Raw genomic sequence first — 14,712 nt, forward strand, 5'->3', positions numbered from 1 at the left:
TGGCCCACTGGTGTCCTAGACACCTCCCTGTTTTCCTCAGGAGGCCTAGGAGCCCCTGCACTCTTCTCCCCTGCTCCCTGCTTAGGCTGCGTGTTCTCCCACCAGCCTCTTGAGCGAGTGCCTTGACTTCGATCAGGGCCGTAGCTCGCCATGTGCTTTCCCCTGGGCAAGCCTCGCACCTCCCTCTCCTCGTGGGGCCTTCACTACTCTCCTCTAGCTGCCTCTTTGCTTTCTGTCTGGAACAGGTGGCCCCCTCATGGATCTCCAGTGCGTCCTGCTCCCTTCATGCTGCCCCTTCTGTCACCTCACATACTCCGAAGCCTGTGGAGTCCCCACCACCACTCACCCTTCTCTGTTACCGCTCCTGTCCCCACACAATAGGGTTCTTGGTGTTCCTGATACCACCTCTGTATGCCTCCTGCCACATCACTGTGTCAGCTGCTCCTTATTGCTTCTTGTCTTCCCACCGTGCCTTCTCCCCTCAGCTGCCTGAGACCACTCACCGATAGCTTCTTCCCTCAGGGGCCTCAAGCCAGAGCCCACAGCCTCAGTGATACTCAATCCCCCACCCAGCTGGGGCACCCTTGCGTTGTGCCCCACCGATTGCCACTCCCCGCCCCAGCCTGGGACCACAGCCATCAGGCTGTCCCCCTGACTCGACCTTAGCTATCCTCTGAACTCTGGTTTCCTTGTCTGACCCTGTCTTGGTCTCTGGGTCCCCGGGCCCCACAATGCACTTGAGTCTTGCCCTTGGGTCTGTGTCTCTGCACTGTGACCTTCCTGACAGCCAGGACCATGTTTTACCCACCTTTGGATCCCCAGCACCTGTGCCTGACCACTGACAACCCTCATCCCATCACAGAGTATCAGCACCTACCAGGCATTCAGGCTGAGAGGAGAGCAGGCGTCAGATGGCCACCCAGGCCCCCCGCCTCAAAGGTCCAGCTGAACTGGGAAACCCACAGGCCTGAGCCTCAGGTTCCTGACCAGGAAGCCCACTCACAGGTGATCCCTGCGGACTTCTGGCAGGGTCTGTAGATGGGCTCCCCGGCCCCACTCACCTGCTCTCTGGGTGCTGCTCCTGCAACTGAGGCGGGCGGCCCCCCACCCTGTGCCACACCCTCCGCCACCCCACCCTGAGCACAGGGCACGCATTACCTTTGGTCTGGCTACTCTCCATCGCCCCATCCTGCTGCTTGCCTACAATGGAAGAGGAATGACAGGCACGAAGACTTGAGAACATCCACGCCGTCCTGGCACACGCACACAGGACAGGGGAGCACAGACAGCGAGGCCAGAGAGCACAGTGGAAAGTGGGGATGGAGGGAGGAGGGCTCCTCTGATGCCCTGTCACCACCTCTTGGCAAATGGGCACCATGCTCTGGGCTTCCTGACCGAGGCCTCAGCCCTCCAGTGAATCCTCAAAGCCAGCCCTGGACAAACCGTAGGTCATACGTGGTCAGCAGTGGAAGGTTTCCAAAAAGGCTACCACCATGGGGAATTAGAGCAGCCAGGTGTCCGGTCCCAGCTCTGCCACCTTGAGCAGGCCCCCCCCAAGCTGGGATGTGCATTGTCCCCTGAAGCAGCATGAGCAATTGACCTCGGTGGTCCCTAGTGCCTACTGGCCTAGACGTCAGCTCTCTGCAGCACAGCCAGCAGTTAGCTCTAGGAGTGCTTTGGAGGGACGAAGGAGTGAGACTAGAAACCTGCCAGCTTTGGGTGCCCGCCTGGGTGCTGGGCACCTAGAACTGGAGGGAGCAACAGGGGCATGGAATGCACTGGGTCCCAGGTGGCCCTTTGGGGGGTGGCCATTCATGAACGTGCTCTGCCACCACAAAGCCCACAGCTGGGTGTTGGGGACTGTGGCAGTGAGTGGCTTCCCAGGCCAAAGTAACCAGCTCTGGCAGTGAGTCCAGCGCCGCGCTCAGGGTCAGGCTCTGCACCCAGCTCCTCCGGCCTTATCTCTCCCAGGGAATCGTGGGTGGGGCATCAGTTCAAGGAGCTCTTTCTGGGGCCACACCACTGCTGGCCCAGGATCCAGAAATGACTGACCTGGAGCGGGAGGGGCTTTTGTGCAGCCAGCACCCAACAGCTCATGTCGCTGGGGATCTAGGAACGCAGACAGGGTGCCAGCTGGCTCCTAGGCAATGGGGTCTAGTCTGGGGGTCCCAGGGAGGAGGGAGAGGTCCCCTCCCAGCTGGAGTGGGGTATAGGTTGGTCCCTCTGTGACGGTGGGGAGGTTCAGAGGGGAAGGATATTTCTGGGGGCCGAGGAATCACCTGTAAATGCATGGTGACAATACAGTGCAATGAAGAGACATTGCTGAAAACTCTGGGGGCGTGGGGGCCCACAGAAAGGACAGAGGCTGCAGACAGGGCCCAGGGAGGCCTCTGGAGGAGGGAGGGAGGTGTGGGATGAGCACTACAGGAAGAGGAAGACAGAAGCTGAGGGAGGGGAGGAGGGGGAGGAGGACACCCCAAGTAGAAGGGTGACTAGGAGTCAAGGCCAGAAGGCAAGAAACAGGTCGGGGGGCAGCAGGTGGACTGGGAGCACTGGGCTGATAGATGGGGTTAAGAGGCAGCGAGGGTGAGGATGAGGGCCAGGGTGAGGTGCTGGGCATGGTCACTGCAGTGGCTGGGCCTTGGGCTGAGAACTTGGTGGGGAATTGTGGGTGCTGCTGCCCCTCCCTGGAGCCTGGCCAGCTCTGCTCCCCTCCAGGGTCCCTCTCAGGGTTCCCCTCCTCCAGGAAGCCCACTGGTGAAGGTGCCCCCCCTCTGACACCTAAGTAGCTCAGCCTAGGGGAGCTGAAGTAGAGAGGAGTCAGAGACAGGGAGGGACCTGGGGGGCACTGGCGGGGTTTTGTCAAGGTCGGAGAGGAGGGGCCCAGAACCCCGTCCTGAAGACCACTGACATCTAAGGGACAGAGCTGGAGGGGAGGGGCCCGTGAAGGAGGGTAGAAGGAGCACCCTGCCAAGCAGCCATCATGGTGTCAATGGAGGAACACCAAGCAGTCAGCGAGGGTTCCCTGGAGAGAAGCCTGGGGACTCCAGCCCAGCCCCGATGGAGGCCCAGGGACCTACACACCACTCACCTGCCTAGAGACCCTAGTGTGCTCACTGTGGAGAGCTAGGCTGAGCCCTGCAGGGAGAGGAGGCTTGGTGTGGCAAAGATGGACAGGGCCCATGGAAGCTTCTAGGCAATAGCTGGTCATGTGCTTCCAGGATCAGGGTAGCCTAGGGCTGGGGACACTAGCACAACCGTCCTTACACTGACCTGCCCCCTTGTTGCCTGTTTTCTGGGTCTAGGGACCCTGACTGGCTGAGGTGGGGCTGGTGGCTGCAGGCTTTCAGCACATGCTCTCCCCACACACGTGTGGCTTCTTTGGACTTCCAGTGTACCTGAGTGAATTCTCTCAGAGGCACACATCTAGAAAATTCTGCTCCCCACCTGGTTTGACTGCAGGAGCAGCCTGAGGGGTGACCCAGGTTAGAGCAAGAAGAGTCATGAGCTGGTATAGGCCTGAATCAAAGTGGGTAATGGGGTCCTGACTCTGGGATTTGGACTCTGGTATGGGGGTGGCACTGAGGACAGCTCTGTAGTTTTACAAGACCTGCTCTGAGGACTGGAGGAGACACTGGCCGTGCCTGGGGAAGCCAGGGTGGGTACAGAGCTGGGCTCTCAGAACACATCCATCCCTTGACACTGTTTTCCCTTGGGGTGAGGGCCCCCACCCCATCCAAGCTTCCTCTGCCCTGGACATCCTCTGTTGGGAACCCTCTACCTCTGGCTGTATGACCCACATTTCCCTGGCTGCCATGTTGGCGGGGCCTTCAGCACCCTACCATGGGGGATGGGCACACCCGAGGGTAGGCACAAGGTCCCCAGCAGCACTCTCTCAAGCCAAGGTGGCTGGCCCCTGTCCCTCCAACCCCATTCCTACCCAGGCAGGGCACTTTCCCCACCCTGGTGCACACTTCCCAAAGCCTTTGAGGAATAGCTGCCCAAGGGAAGCTGCCCTTACACAGAACTGGGGGGCCCCTGACCTGCTGGCTCTGGGGCAATGACCCCAGAAGAGGGGCCCCCAAAGGGAATCAGAAGAGAGGATATGGTCTCCCACACCTGAGGGCTGGCTCTCCCTGCAGCTGGAGGTGGAGTAGGGGATTAGGCCAGCAGAAGATGAGAGAAGAGCGAGCAGACTGCATAGAGAGAGGACCAGCCCCTCATTGGCGCTGGGATCTGGAGGTCACCGTTTCCTTACCTTTCTTATCCTTCTTCTCCTCTTCCTCTCCACCAGCTCCAAGCAAGGTAAAGATGATGCCTGTCTGGGAGTTCACACCAACGGCAGTCACTACCATTCTTCCAGAACCTTCCATGACATGAGTACCTGGCAACACAGAGAGACTAAGACAGAGATTTGCACCACTGGTGGGAGTCATGCTGAACATCTACAGGTTCTCCTGCAGGAATCCCAGGAGCAGGGACTCAGTGTCTGGAGGCCCCTGGAGGCTATGTTGACCATAAGCCTGGGCTGAAGCCTCATCCCTCGCTTGGAGGGGACCTGGAGGCCCACAGAGGAGCAGTTGCTTGCCCAGAAGAAAAGATGAGGTCCTCACAGGGCCCACCTGGGGCCTCTAGGCTTTCTGTCCTGTTTCACACTCCATTTGCCACTGGGATAAACAGTGGGCTAAGCCAAAACCTTCTGGAAAGGGAACACTACCCCCACTGGCTCTGCTTGAGTGTCTGGGCTGGGGAGGAGCCTAGCCAAACCTCACCTCTGGGGCTTTCAACAGGATATCAGGGGCCCTTCGGGGCTTGGAGTACCCATTTCCTTTCCCAGTGGCTCGAGCTACCGCCATCATGCCTCCCACAGGCCACTCTGGCCTCTTGGGGGGCATAATCTTCAAACTCTTCGACCAGAAGGGCTACTCAGGAGGCCCCTGGTTGAGGGGATGGCCGGGCCAAGTGGCCTCCAAGGCTCTTGGGTGCCTGCATCCTGGCATCCCCACAGCCTGGCCAGCGCCCTGAGGCCTCACCTGAGAGCAGCATGGGGTCTTTGTCAGCTGATTTGCGCACGTGGTCTGACTCGCCTGTCAGGGAGCTCTCGTCAATCTTGAGGTCGTTGCCTTGGATGAGCACGCCATCAGCAGGGAGCAGGTCTCCTAAGGCCAGCCAGGCAGCCGGGAGCACAGGCTGTGGGTGGTTCAGGCAGCCTTCCTCCCTGCTGCCTCCCCCCTGCCCCAGCAGAGGTCTCGAGCCCAGGGTGTGGGGCCCCCTTCTTGCAGTCTCCTCTTTTCTGGGGGAGGATCCACCCACCCCAGCCCTGTCATCTTGCCCTCCTGTGGCTCTGTCTCCAGCCTGAGCCCCCACCTTCAGCCCCTGTGCCCCCGCAGGTGAAGGCCCATGTGCTCCCGGGGCGGGGGCTGGGGAAGGCCTTCACTGGGTGCACTCACCGTACTTGACCTGTGCGATGTCTCCCACCACCAGTGCGGCCACGGGGACCTGCAGCAGCTGGCCATCCCGGATGACCGAGAACCTCTGTTCCTGCTCGATGCGGCTCTGCAGGCCCCGGAACTGCCTCTCCTTGCTCCAGTCATTGAAGGCCGTGACCAGCACCACGCAGGTGACCGACAACAGGATGGCGGCTCCCTCGATCCAGCCGGCCTCGGCATCCCCTTCGTCTTCTGCCCCAGCTGACACATTCCCGCATGCTGTGCCCGAGGACAGCAGGGAAGGGTGGGGTGGCGGGAGAGTCATGCTGTGGTCCTTTGACTCAGGTCCCGTTCCTTCCCTCCTGTCAGGTCCATCCCCGCTCACCTTCGCTCTCCTCTCCGGGTGGCGCATAGAATGAGAGGCCCAGGGAGACGATGGCAGCTACCTCCAGGATGATTAGGGTCACATCCTGCAGGGCCTCCCACACCAGCTGCAGGAAGGTCTTGGGCTGCTTGGGAGGGATGAAGTTCTGCCCATAGATCTGCCTGCGCTTCTCCAAGTCATTGGCATTGTTGGCCAGGCCTGTGTGGTGCAGGGATGGAGAGCAGGGACACGGAAGAGGATGGGCAAGAGCAGCCACGTGAGGCCCTGCGCCTTCCTGTCCTATTCATCCAGGGCGCCTGTCCTGCCCTCTTGCCTGAAAACCCCTGCACGGCAGGCAGCCATGCGCTGGCCTGGCACCGCGGGCCATTCCGCAAAGCCTGAGGGCCTGCACGGACAACTCCGGCACCATACAGCACACAACAATGTGGCCGGATCATTCTCCTCATAGACGCAGGGATGTCTATGGGCTCTGTTGGCTCCCTTCAAAGGGCAAATGGGAAGGAATGCCATAACACCCCAAATGGGCGATGGGCAGAGGGGACCCAGCTGGGCCAGGGATGGCCAAGTGTCACCTGGAGACAGGAGAAGAGAACAGCCAGGCTTTCCCAGGGGTGCAGGGCTTGGTACGAGACAGCGCTGGAGGGCACAGGGACAGCAGCCCACTGTCAGCTGGGCCCAGGGTAGTTGACCCCCTGTGGGCCGTGAGTAGGCTGACATGCTCATAGCATCCCTCCAGGGTCCAGAGGAAGAAACTGAGGCCAGGGAGGGAAAGGGCCTCACACCCGTGAGTCGGAGCTCTTGTTGGCAGCCCAGGACTCCTCTGCTGCCACGTGCACCTGACCCCAGGTCAGGATGACAGGAGCCTCACAGATGCTAAGCCAGCAAGAGGGGGGCATGGTCCAACTGCATGTATGGAACACAGAGCCTTTATCATCTGACAGGACCTGGAGGAGGGTCGACTCTAGCAGCCCAAAGACCTTGTCTGTTTTGCCCACGCTGCTGAGTGTGGGCCTGGCACCCACGGCACTTAAGAGGTGCATGGGAACTATCCCCAGCCCTGTGTTCTCATGGCCTGCCCTCCAGAGACAGCTGGCTCCTTCCTAATGCTGTCCCTAGACCCACTGCAGTGCCAACCTTGAGCTCTGAGCTGGGGGTCACAGTGAAGGGCAGAGGCGGGACGTGGGCTCCTTGCCCTGCGCACGCCCTCCCCTACCCCTATGGGGCTGCATGCGTGGCAGTTGGTGAACATCTATGAAGCTAATGGGATTGCCAGTGACTCATGCTGATGCCGTGGGGTCCCCTGGCCACCAGGCAGAGGACAAGGAGGGTGAAGGATGAGGAAGCCTGTCGTAGTGGGGACCCCTTGTGGCCGGAGCAGGTGAAGCACGGTGAAGGAAGGCTGAGGGTCTGAGAGGGGCCTGACCAATAGTTTCAGAGCCCTGGGAGGCCCCCCTCCACATCCCAGATAAGCTACTGTTTCGGACCTGGGATAAAGGACTCAGAATCAACACCCACATAGGGGTGAGCTCTGGCATTTGGAAGCTGGGCCCTTACCTTCTCATTCTTGGGACAACCACTTCCTACCCAGGCCTGCCCTGAACCTGCTGGGCCTCTGCCTCTAGAGCACAAGTCCTCTCAGGCCCATGCCTGAAGCCACCGGAAGCTTCCATGTGGGACTGACGTCCAGGCCACCTCCTCCCAAGGCCAGATACCCACTTGGCCACCTTCCTCTGAGGCAGGCAGACGGGACACAGCCCTCTGGGCCCTCCCTCAGCCCTCAGGATACTACTTCCTTCTAGGCCTGCCCCCCAAGTGTCCAGCCCCACACTGACACCTAGTGGACGGACGGTGGCTTGCAGTTTCCAGTCCTGAGGAGTTGCAACTCCTTCGGCGTCCTGAGGGGGCAGGGAGCAACCGGCAGGGCAGATGGGGGGGTGGGGGTCCCCAGTCTACAGGGTGCTCCCCGCTGGCTTGGGAAGGCACACAGGACTTGGCCCCCAGGCGACTGGAGAGCAAGGAAGTGCCAAGTGGAGTGCAGAAGAACTTGGGAGGAAGGATGGTGGGTGTCCGCTAGGCAGGGAACTATGGCTTTGGGGGAGGGGCGGGGGGGGCCCACCTGAGGTGGAAGGCCTGACAAGAGCCAAAGCCCACAGACGGCACAGCCCTGGCACATTTCCCCAGCTGGGCGATGATCACATGCTGTGCCCTCCACCTAGCAGAGCCGCAGCTGTCCCTGCCCTTCTCCCCGGGGCCTCGTGGTGCCTGGGCCCTGCCGGGGCTCAAGTTTCTGGAAGCTACAACTTTCCAGTTGGGTGTCTGGGAGAATCTCAGCACCTCAGCTCCTAGGGGCTGGGGTCCTAGCTGAGGGCCTGTGCCCGACTCCTGACTGAGGCCTGTGTCTTTAAGCTCTAAGACATATGACATGCAGGGTCAGGACGAGGGAGGCACTTGAACCCTGGCTCTCCCAGACACCTAGGGTTTCCACCATCCCTGCCTGAGAAAGGGTACAGGTCCCCGTGGCACCATAAGTCTGCATCCTGCCTGCCTCATCCCACATGCCAGCTTGGCCCCAAGGGAATCCGGGCCCTTGGGGCCCCTTCCCCAGGAGTGAGCTGGCTCCATTCCTTCCTCCCTCCCCCCCCTCCCTCTCTCCCTCCCCCTGTCAGCCTGTTCCTTGGCCTTGAGTTGCCCTTGATGCTGGAGCAATGCTTCTCTCTCTCTTGCCCTATACCAGCCCGAGGTTGTGGCCTTCCTGTCAGGCTTGGGGGTCCCGACAGCTGCTCAGGTACTCATGTGGAGGCCGGGAGGTAGCTGCAGCCCCTCTGGTTCCATGCATGTGCCTGACCAGCAGGCCCCCAACAGTGGCCCAGGTCCAGGGTGCTGGGGCAGGGGCCGGCTGGTTGGCATGGACACAGAGCAGAGGCCAGATGCCATCAGAATTGGATTAGGTTCCTGGATAATCCGCCCTCTCCTTTCCATGACTGCTGCTAAAGGCCAGACAAGGGGAAGGGCTGGGACCTGGGTCCCTCCAGTGGGCTTACCACTGAGCTTGGCCCAAGACCCAGGTTCCCTGGCTTCTGGAATCCTCTTGGATAGCTACAAAGGCTGAGCCCACTGATGTGCTTATTGCCAGGAACAGACAAAATCTCCTCCCCAGACTCCCCACCCTCCCCAAAGCACCAATCGGCCAGCACACCTGGCCAGGAGATTGACGTGGGGCCTGGGGTGCGGCTTTGGGAGGGGCCCAAAGCCGAGGCCACTGTGTCCAGGCAGGAGTGGGGACATCTGGGTGAGCACTCCAGGGCTGAGTCAGCACGCGTGCTGGGGGCCAGGGCTCCTGGGCTTGGAGAGGGGAGGGTAGTCCTCACAGTGCTCATTCTTCAGGACGCAGATCAGGCCTGGCTGGCTCCCTCTGTTGTGGCCTGGCCACCCGCCTGGGCACTTGCCCTTCTCCACGCCCGCCCCTCCACAGGCACCGGGCAAGCTCCAGAGCCGCTGTAGCAGAATCAGGCAGGTTCCCAGGGGCCTTGACATTTTAAATATTTAACAAGGCCTGACAGGCAGAGGGAAGAGCTGCCAGCTGAAGCCCATCTGCTTCCTTTTATCTGCGAGAGGCCAGAGCCCTTGCAGCTCAATGGCCCTCCACCCCAGCCTCCCCCCAGCCCCAAATCCTGCTGGGGGGGTAAGGAGGAAGGAAGGAGAGAGATCCCTCTGGCCCTGAGCCAAGCCTTCTGCCCCTATAACACCCCGCACCCGGCTGGGTCCCTCTGGAGCACAAAGCAAGAGAGACCCAGGCGGCCCTGGGAAGGCCACTTAGGCTTGGAGTCCCTGACCTGGCGGGGTGGGCACCCTCTCGGGCGGGCCATCTCCACCCCTGCTCCAGCCCATGTGCCCCCCACAGATAGATAGGGCCAGGGAGCAGAGGACAAGGGTGATGGCCAGAGCCCTGGGTAGACAAAGGTGTGACAGCTGAGATGTGAGATGATGAGATCAATCACCACTGGCGGAGAACAGGCCTGGCACCGGGCTGGGATGGCCCTAGCAGCCCTGCCAGGGACATGCTAGCAGGGCCAGAAAACACTCAAACTCCTGGAATCTGGGACCAAGCCTGGCTCTTGGTGGTCCCAGCCTCCCTGCAGACCCAGCAGGCAGTATTGGGGAAGGCTGGTGCAGGGTAGGGCAGAGTTTTGCCTCCAGAGCAGGGGGAAAGGGCTTCGGGGCAGAGGCAGGGACCCAAGATGGCAGTCAGGCCTCTACCTCTGGAACCTTCTAGAGGAGGTTCCTCAGCCTCCCTAAGGCTCCCTGCAGCAGCTCTCCTCAGATCTGTACTGTCTCAGGCTTGCACGTCTTTGGGACACGCTGTGACCAGGGGCACCTCCACTCAGCACTCTGCTTCCCTCACTTTCCAGAGAGAGGCCCCCTGCAGCCCAAGCCCTCAGAGGGCCTGTGCCTTGCACCCTTGCTTCCTCTCCCTGTGCCCCTTAACTGGACATAGGGCTGAGCACACAGGGAACCTAGAGGACACAGACAGGGGCCCTGCCTTCCTCTTCCTCTGTGCTGGGAGGCTGCCCCACCCCGTTGCTCAGAAGAGCTTCTGGGGTTTCAGATGGGGGCCCAGCCTGCATGTGCATGCCGACACCATGATGTCCTCTTCCTTCCCCTTCTCTGTTGCTTGATTTCTGTTTAACCCAAAGAGGTGAGAGCAGGGAGCTGCTGATTATGGAGGGGATCAGGCCACAGCTCCTTGAGGACCCCAGGTTACCCAGAGGATGACCTCCTTACCCCACACAGAGCATCTCCTGCTGGGGGGCAATGGGAGATGGCCACCATGGGAGGGCACAGTCAGGGTCAAGAGTGCCTCTAGGAAACGGCTGCAGTAGCACCACCCAGCCCTTGACCAGGATGCCCCTTGAAGACTGGGCAGGGGATGTCAGATGGCCTATGAGCCTACATCCCTGGCGCACGTGCGGCCTGCGCTGGGGCTCTGCTGGGAGGCTTACCCTCTGTGGGCGAGGTCTTCAGCCTCCTGCAAAGCCCACTGACATCCCCGTAGGCTTCCTGGACCTTCTGCAGTGCCTCGGCTCCTCGGAGCTCCATGAGGGAACGTAGCTCGGCCAGCGTGCACCCAAAGCCGCCTGCGTGAGGGGCCTCCCGCTGCTGCTGGGGCTTGGGGTGGAACTCGATGGAGCTGTTGGCCATGTCGCCCATCCTGCCTGTGGTGCTGGGAGGACAGGGTGCCCGACCTCTTCACAGGTGCAGCCTCGGCTAGGGGTGGGTGACCACTGGAGGTCCCAGGGCCTGGGTGAGGTGTAATGGAGGGAGCTGCAGCGGGGAAGTGGCTGAGCACGGACACCTGGGGAGAGGTGAGAAGAATCCAGGGGCAAAGTTGAGACAAAACTGAGGTCTACTCTTCCAGAGTGTTCTCTGCAGATCTGCATTCAGTCTGAGCCATGAGTTGCTGATGGCAAAATTCACCTCCGAGGCTGGCCAGTGGCCGTCATGCCCTGCCAGGCCCACCTGCCAGGCCATCCCCTAGTCCTGCCCAGCATGAGCACCCAAGGCAGGAGGACTTGCCTAGGAGGGGAAGGAGGAAGCCTTAGTGTGTCCCCGAAGGGATCTGCTGCTGCCAGCACCAGCCCAGCTGGGATACGGAGGCTCTAACGGCCTCCCGATCCATCTAGGAACACACACTGAAGCAGTGGCGATGTGTTGGGGTTGAATGGTGGCACGGGTGAGCGGGTTGTCTGTGCCGCAATTCTCCCCTTGTTCGTGCCCCACCTTGAGTGAAAGCTTGTGCACTCCATCACGCTCCCTGCTCTGGCCTGATTAAGACTGGCGCAGTGTGGCCGGCATGCTGTAAAGCCCCTGTGGCTCACAGTTTCAGGCTTGGAGCTGCACAGGGGTCCAGGAAGCAGGCCAAGCTATGGACAGGGCCACCTGGGAGCCAGGTCAAGGCTTAGTGTGCAGGGTGTCTCTGCTGCCCTGAGGGCACCTGGGGGGCTGGGGCAAGGAAGGGAGGTGGCCTGGAGGGAGGGAGTAAAGAGGGAGAAGGAGGGCAGGAGGTGAAAGGGAGAGAGGGAATGGGGGGAAGGTAGGGATAAAGGGAGTAGAAGGGGAGAGGTGGATGAGAGGGCACATAGGAGAAAGCAGAAAGCAGCCACAGGTCACCGGCGACTCCCCATCACCCTGCCCCACAGCGTGATGCCATCCGCTCCCCTCCACACCCTTCTGCCCTCCAGACAATGGATTCAGGAGCTGCCCAGCACATACACGCATACTGAGAGCATGCGTGGAAGCATCCCCAAAGGTCAAACTCCCATGACTGAACTTGTCTCAGTGCACATGGCCTTGGCCTTCACAGCAGCAAGAGGCCTCCTGACAGTATGGCTCAACTGGGCCCAATCCCTTGCCTTTGGGGAGGCTTTGGGCTCAGAAGGATCTTCTTGGAAGCAGAACTTGGCCACTGATTCGGGTTTCTGATTAGAACCGCCCATGGGAACACAACAGCCCAGAGCCCTGTGTCTCTGCTCTCAGGAGATCCCCCACCTCTTCCTCAGAGCCCAGCAGACACCGGCAGTGGGGCTGTACTACAGCCCTCCAGGGACAAGACCAGGGTCTCTGGGAGAAAAGGGCCATTCCCTATGCCTACCACCCACCACTGAGGGGCCTCAGAACACGTGGGGGCCTTAGTTCCTCTGGACACTGGCCCTGTGTTGTCAAGAAAATGCACATGTACCTAGGGCAGTCCCCGCCCGTGAGGTCTGGGACGCAGAGAGGCACCTCAGAAAATGCCCATCCAAAGTGGTCCATGTTTTAGAACTTTGGGCACCTAAGTGTTAATCCTCTAGACTCTTTCCACATGGAGCAGCCTTCATTGCCGGAAGATGTGGGAACAAAATGGCAGACAAGAGAATGCACCGTCCTCTCCACTCCCACGCATCTTCCCACTGCCCGTCCTTGCAGTTTGCCGTCTGACAAATCCTTACTGAGCGTCTACTATATGCCCTCACTGGCTGTCCATGCTGGGGACAGAGCGGTGACAGGACTGAATGGATTCTTGTGCTCTCTGGCTGGGAGATGGGTACCCAGCAGGTGAGAGAGTTGATGGAGAAAATGGTTTCACTGGGGGTGGGGTCAGGGAACGCCTCTTGGAAGGGACACATTTGAGAAAGGTGAGCCATTCTTCTGGAGGGAAGAGTGCTCTGATACTAGGGAGAAGGCAGGTAATGATATAGGTTGGTGGGAGCAAGGGGCTGCGGATCCCATGGGGCCACAAGTGACATAGGCCATCACCAAGCAGAAGGCTGCTGGTGAGGACAGACTGCAGGGGCAGAGGCCAGGACATGAGGGAGGGGCTGCAGTCAGTTGGTCGGTCATCCTGGCCGTGGGGCTGAGGGCGGAGGCGACGCAGGCCGGTCCTGAGCTCAGGGACGTGTGGAGCAGCAGAGCGCCCAGAACTTAAAGGAAGTGAAGCTTTCATTTTCATGGCATGTGAGGCAGAGTGGGCTCTTTCTGGGGTGCTATGCGAAGGCACCCCACTCACCTGGGTAGGCGCAGCAGGAATCACTCTCCAGTTCGCCAGCACAGGAAACAGGCTTGGCCGGATGCAGTGAGAGACCTGGGTATCCTGACCTCAGGCCATTTCAGGAGCCACTGCAGGCAGCGATGGCAGCTTTCGACCTCTCTAGATGGCCTTGCCTGCTGCCCCCACCCCATGCATTTGCCCCCGCCAGGTTCTTCTCCCCTCCTTTCTCTGACCCTGAGCACCCCTGCCATGCCTCTCCCTTCCCAGTACGTGGCAACCTGGGGGAAACTCTCAGGGTTGGGCTCCGTGTTCCCAGCCCTCTAGCCTGCTGGCCGCTGGCTGGAAGGGACAGGGTCTGGTTCATCTGTGTAGGCACAGATCCCCTGAGTAGGCCCCAGGCGGACAGCGTTGCTGAGAGAAGACCAACCAATGGGCTGTGTGAGGTGTGAGTCCTGGTGGGGGCTGGGGGGGTAGGGGAGGCATTTAGCAAAAATGTGAGTCAATTGTCCCTGAGCAGAGTCCCCATGCCATGTCGGCCCCATCCGGTAGGCCCCTCCTCCCAGGTTGAGGGGAATGGCCGGCACTCACCCCAGGCTCTGATGCCTCTGGTAGGCAGGCCACTGGCCCGCATTCCAGACCTTCCACTTTGGCCCCAGGGCCCCAGGGGCCAGCTATGTGCCTGCATGGACCCCACAGAGCTGCTGAGGGACTCCCCGGGGTTCTTTCTACAAGGGAAGCCAGATGAATGATTTTGTTCCTTTAGAACCCTTTTATCTTTTTGGCCTCTATACCCACTTGGAGAAGCCTCCGTTGGAAGGTGCCCAACCCCACCCAGATGGCATTAGAGGGCTCCAGGGGGTGACAGAGTGAATGGTTCAGAGTTGGGTGGGCTCAGGGGCAGATGCTGGGAGACAGCAGTGTCTCCTAGTGGAGGTCACACCCTTACACACCTGCTCATGCCCAAGGCATAGTCTTCTCTTCGCCCTACCCCCCCAAAACAGGGCTTTCTGAAGGTGAGCTCTGTCCTCCCCTCCTGTTCCCTACTGCTGCCCCCAGCGTGGCCCTGCCCTTGATTAAGCAACAGCAGTGGCCCAGACAGCCACACAGGGTCCTTGAGCTGCTCCTAATTGGTGTGCTGTCATCACTGCGGCCTACTGGGCCTGTGGTGACTCATGGTAAGGGAACTGGGCAGGGAGGCGAGGCCTGACCTTCTGTGGGACACAGAGCACTCCTGCCCTCACCAGTGCCTCTCAGCTGGCCCTGCCGCTCCTCTGCACTTCAGCATCCCCTGGCACCCCGCCTGCAGCTGTGGCCTGCTCCCTCTCCCTCAGCCCCCACCAAGCAAGCCCCACGTCTCCATCTACCACCTCATC

General features: G+C 60.5%; 1 protein-coding gene across 5 annotated transcripts in view; it reads right to left on the minus strand.

Annotated features, from left to right (window-relative positions):
- The window catches only part of ATP2B3 (ATPase plasma membrane Ca2+ transporting 3), a 44,370-nt gene extending 33,348 nt beyond the window's left edge, over positions 1-11,022 (minus strand). For 2 of the 5 annotated variants that reach the window (XM_040639979.1, XM_040639912.1), the window contains exons 1-7: positions 10,815-11,022; positions 5,815-6,012; positions 5,451-5,708; positions 5,034-5,159; positions 4,248-4,384; positions 3,448-3,456; positions 1,159-1,195 (exon numbers count right to left, since the gene is read on the minus strand). In XM_040639979.1, coding sequence (XP_040495913.1) covers positions 1,159-1,195; positions 3,448-3,456; positions 4,248-4,384; positions 5,034-5,159; positions 5,451-5,708; positions 5,815-6,012; positions 10,815-11,022 — 973 coding nt within the window. Of the gene's footprint in view, positions 1-737; positions 765-1,003; positions 1,013-1,158; positions 1,201-3,447; positions 3,457-4,247; positions 4,385-5,033; positions 5,160-5,450; positions 5,709-5,814; positions 6,013-10,814 lie in introns of all 5 variants that reach the window. The other 3 variants (XM_040640130.1, XM_040640064.1, XM_040640200.1) reach the window with 3 other exon arrangements.
- Between the last annotated feature and the right edge of the window lie 3,690 nt (positions 11,023-14,712).

Source organism: Ursus maritimus (genome assembly GCF_017311325.1).
Source record: "Ursus maritimus isolate PB19 chromosome X unlocalized genomic scaffold, ASM1731132v1 scaffold_X1, whole genome shotgun sequence".
Lineage (NCBI taxonomy): Eukaryota > Metazoa > Chordata > Mammalia > Carnivora > Ursidae > Ursus > Ursus maritimus.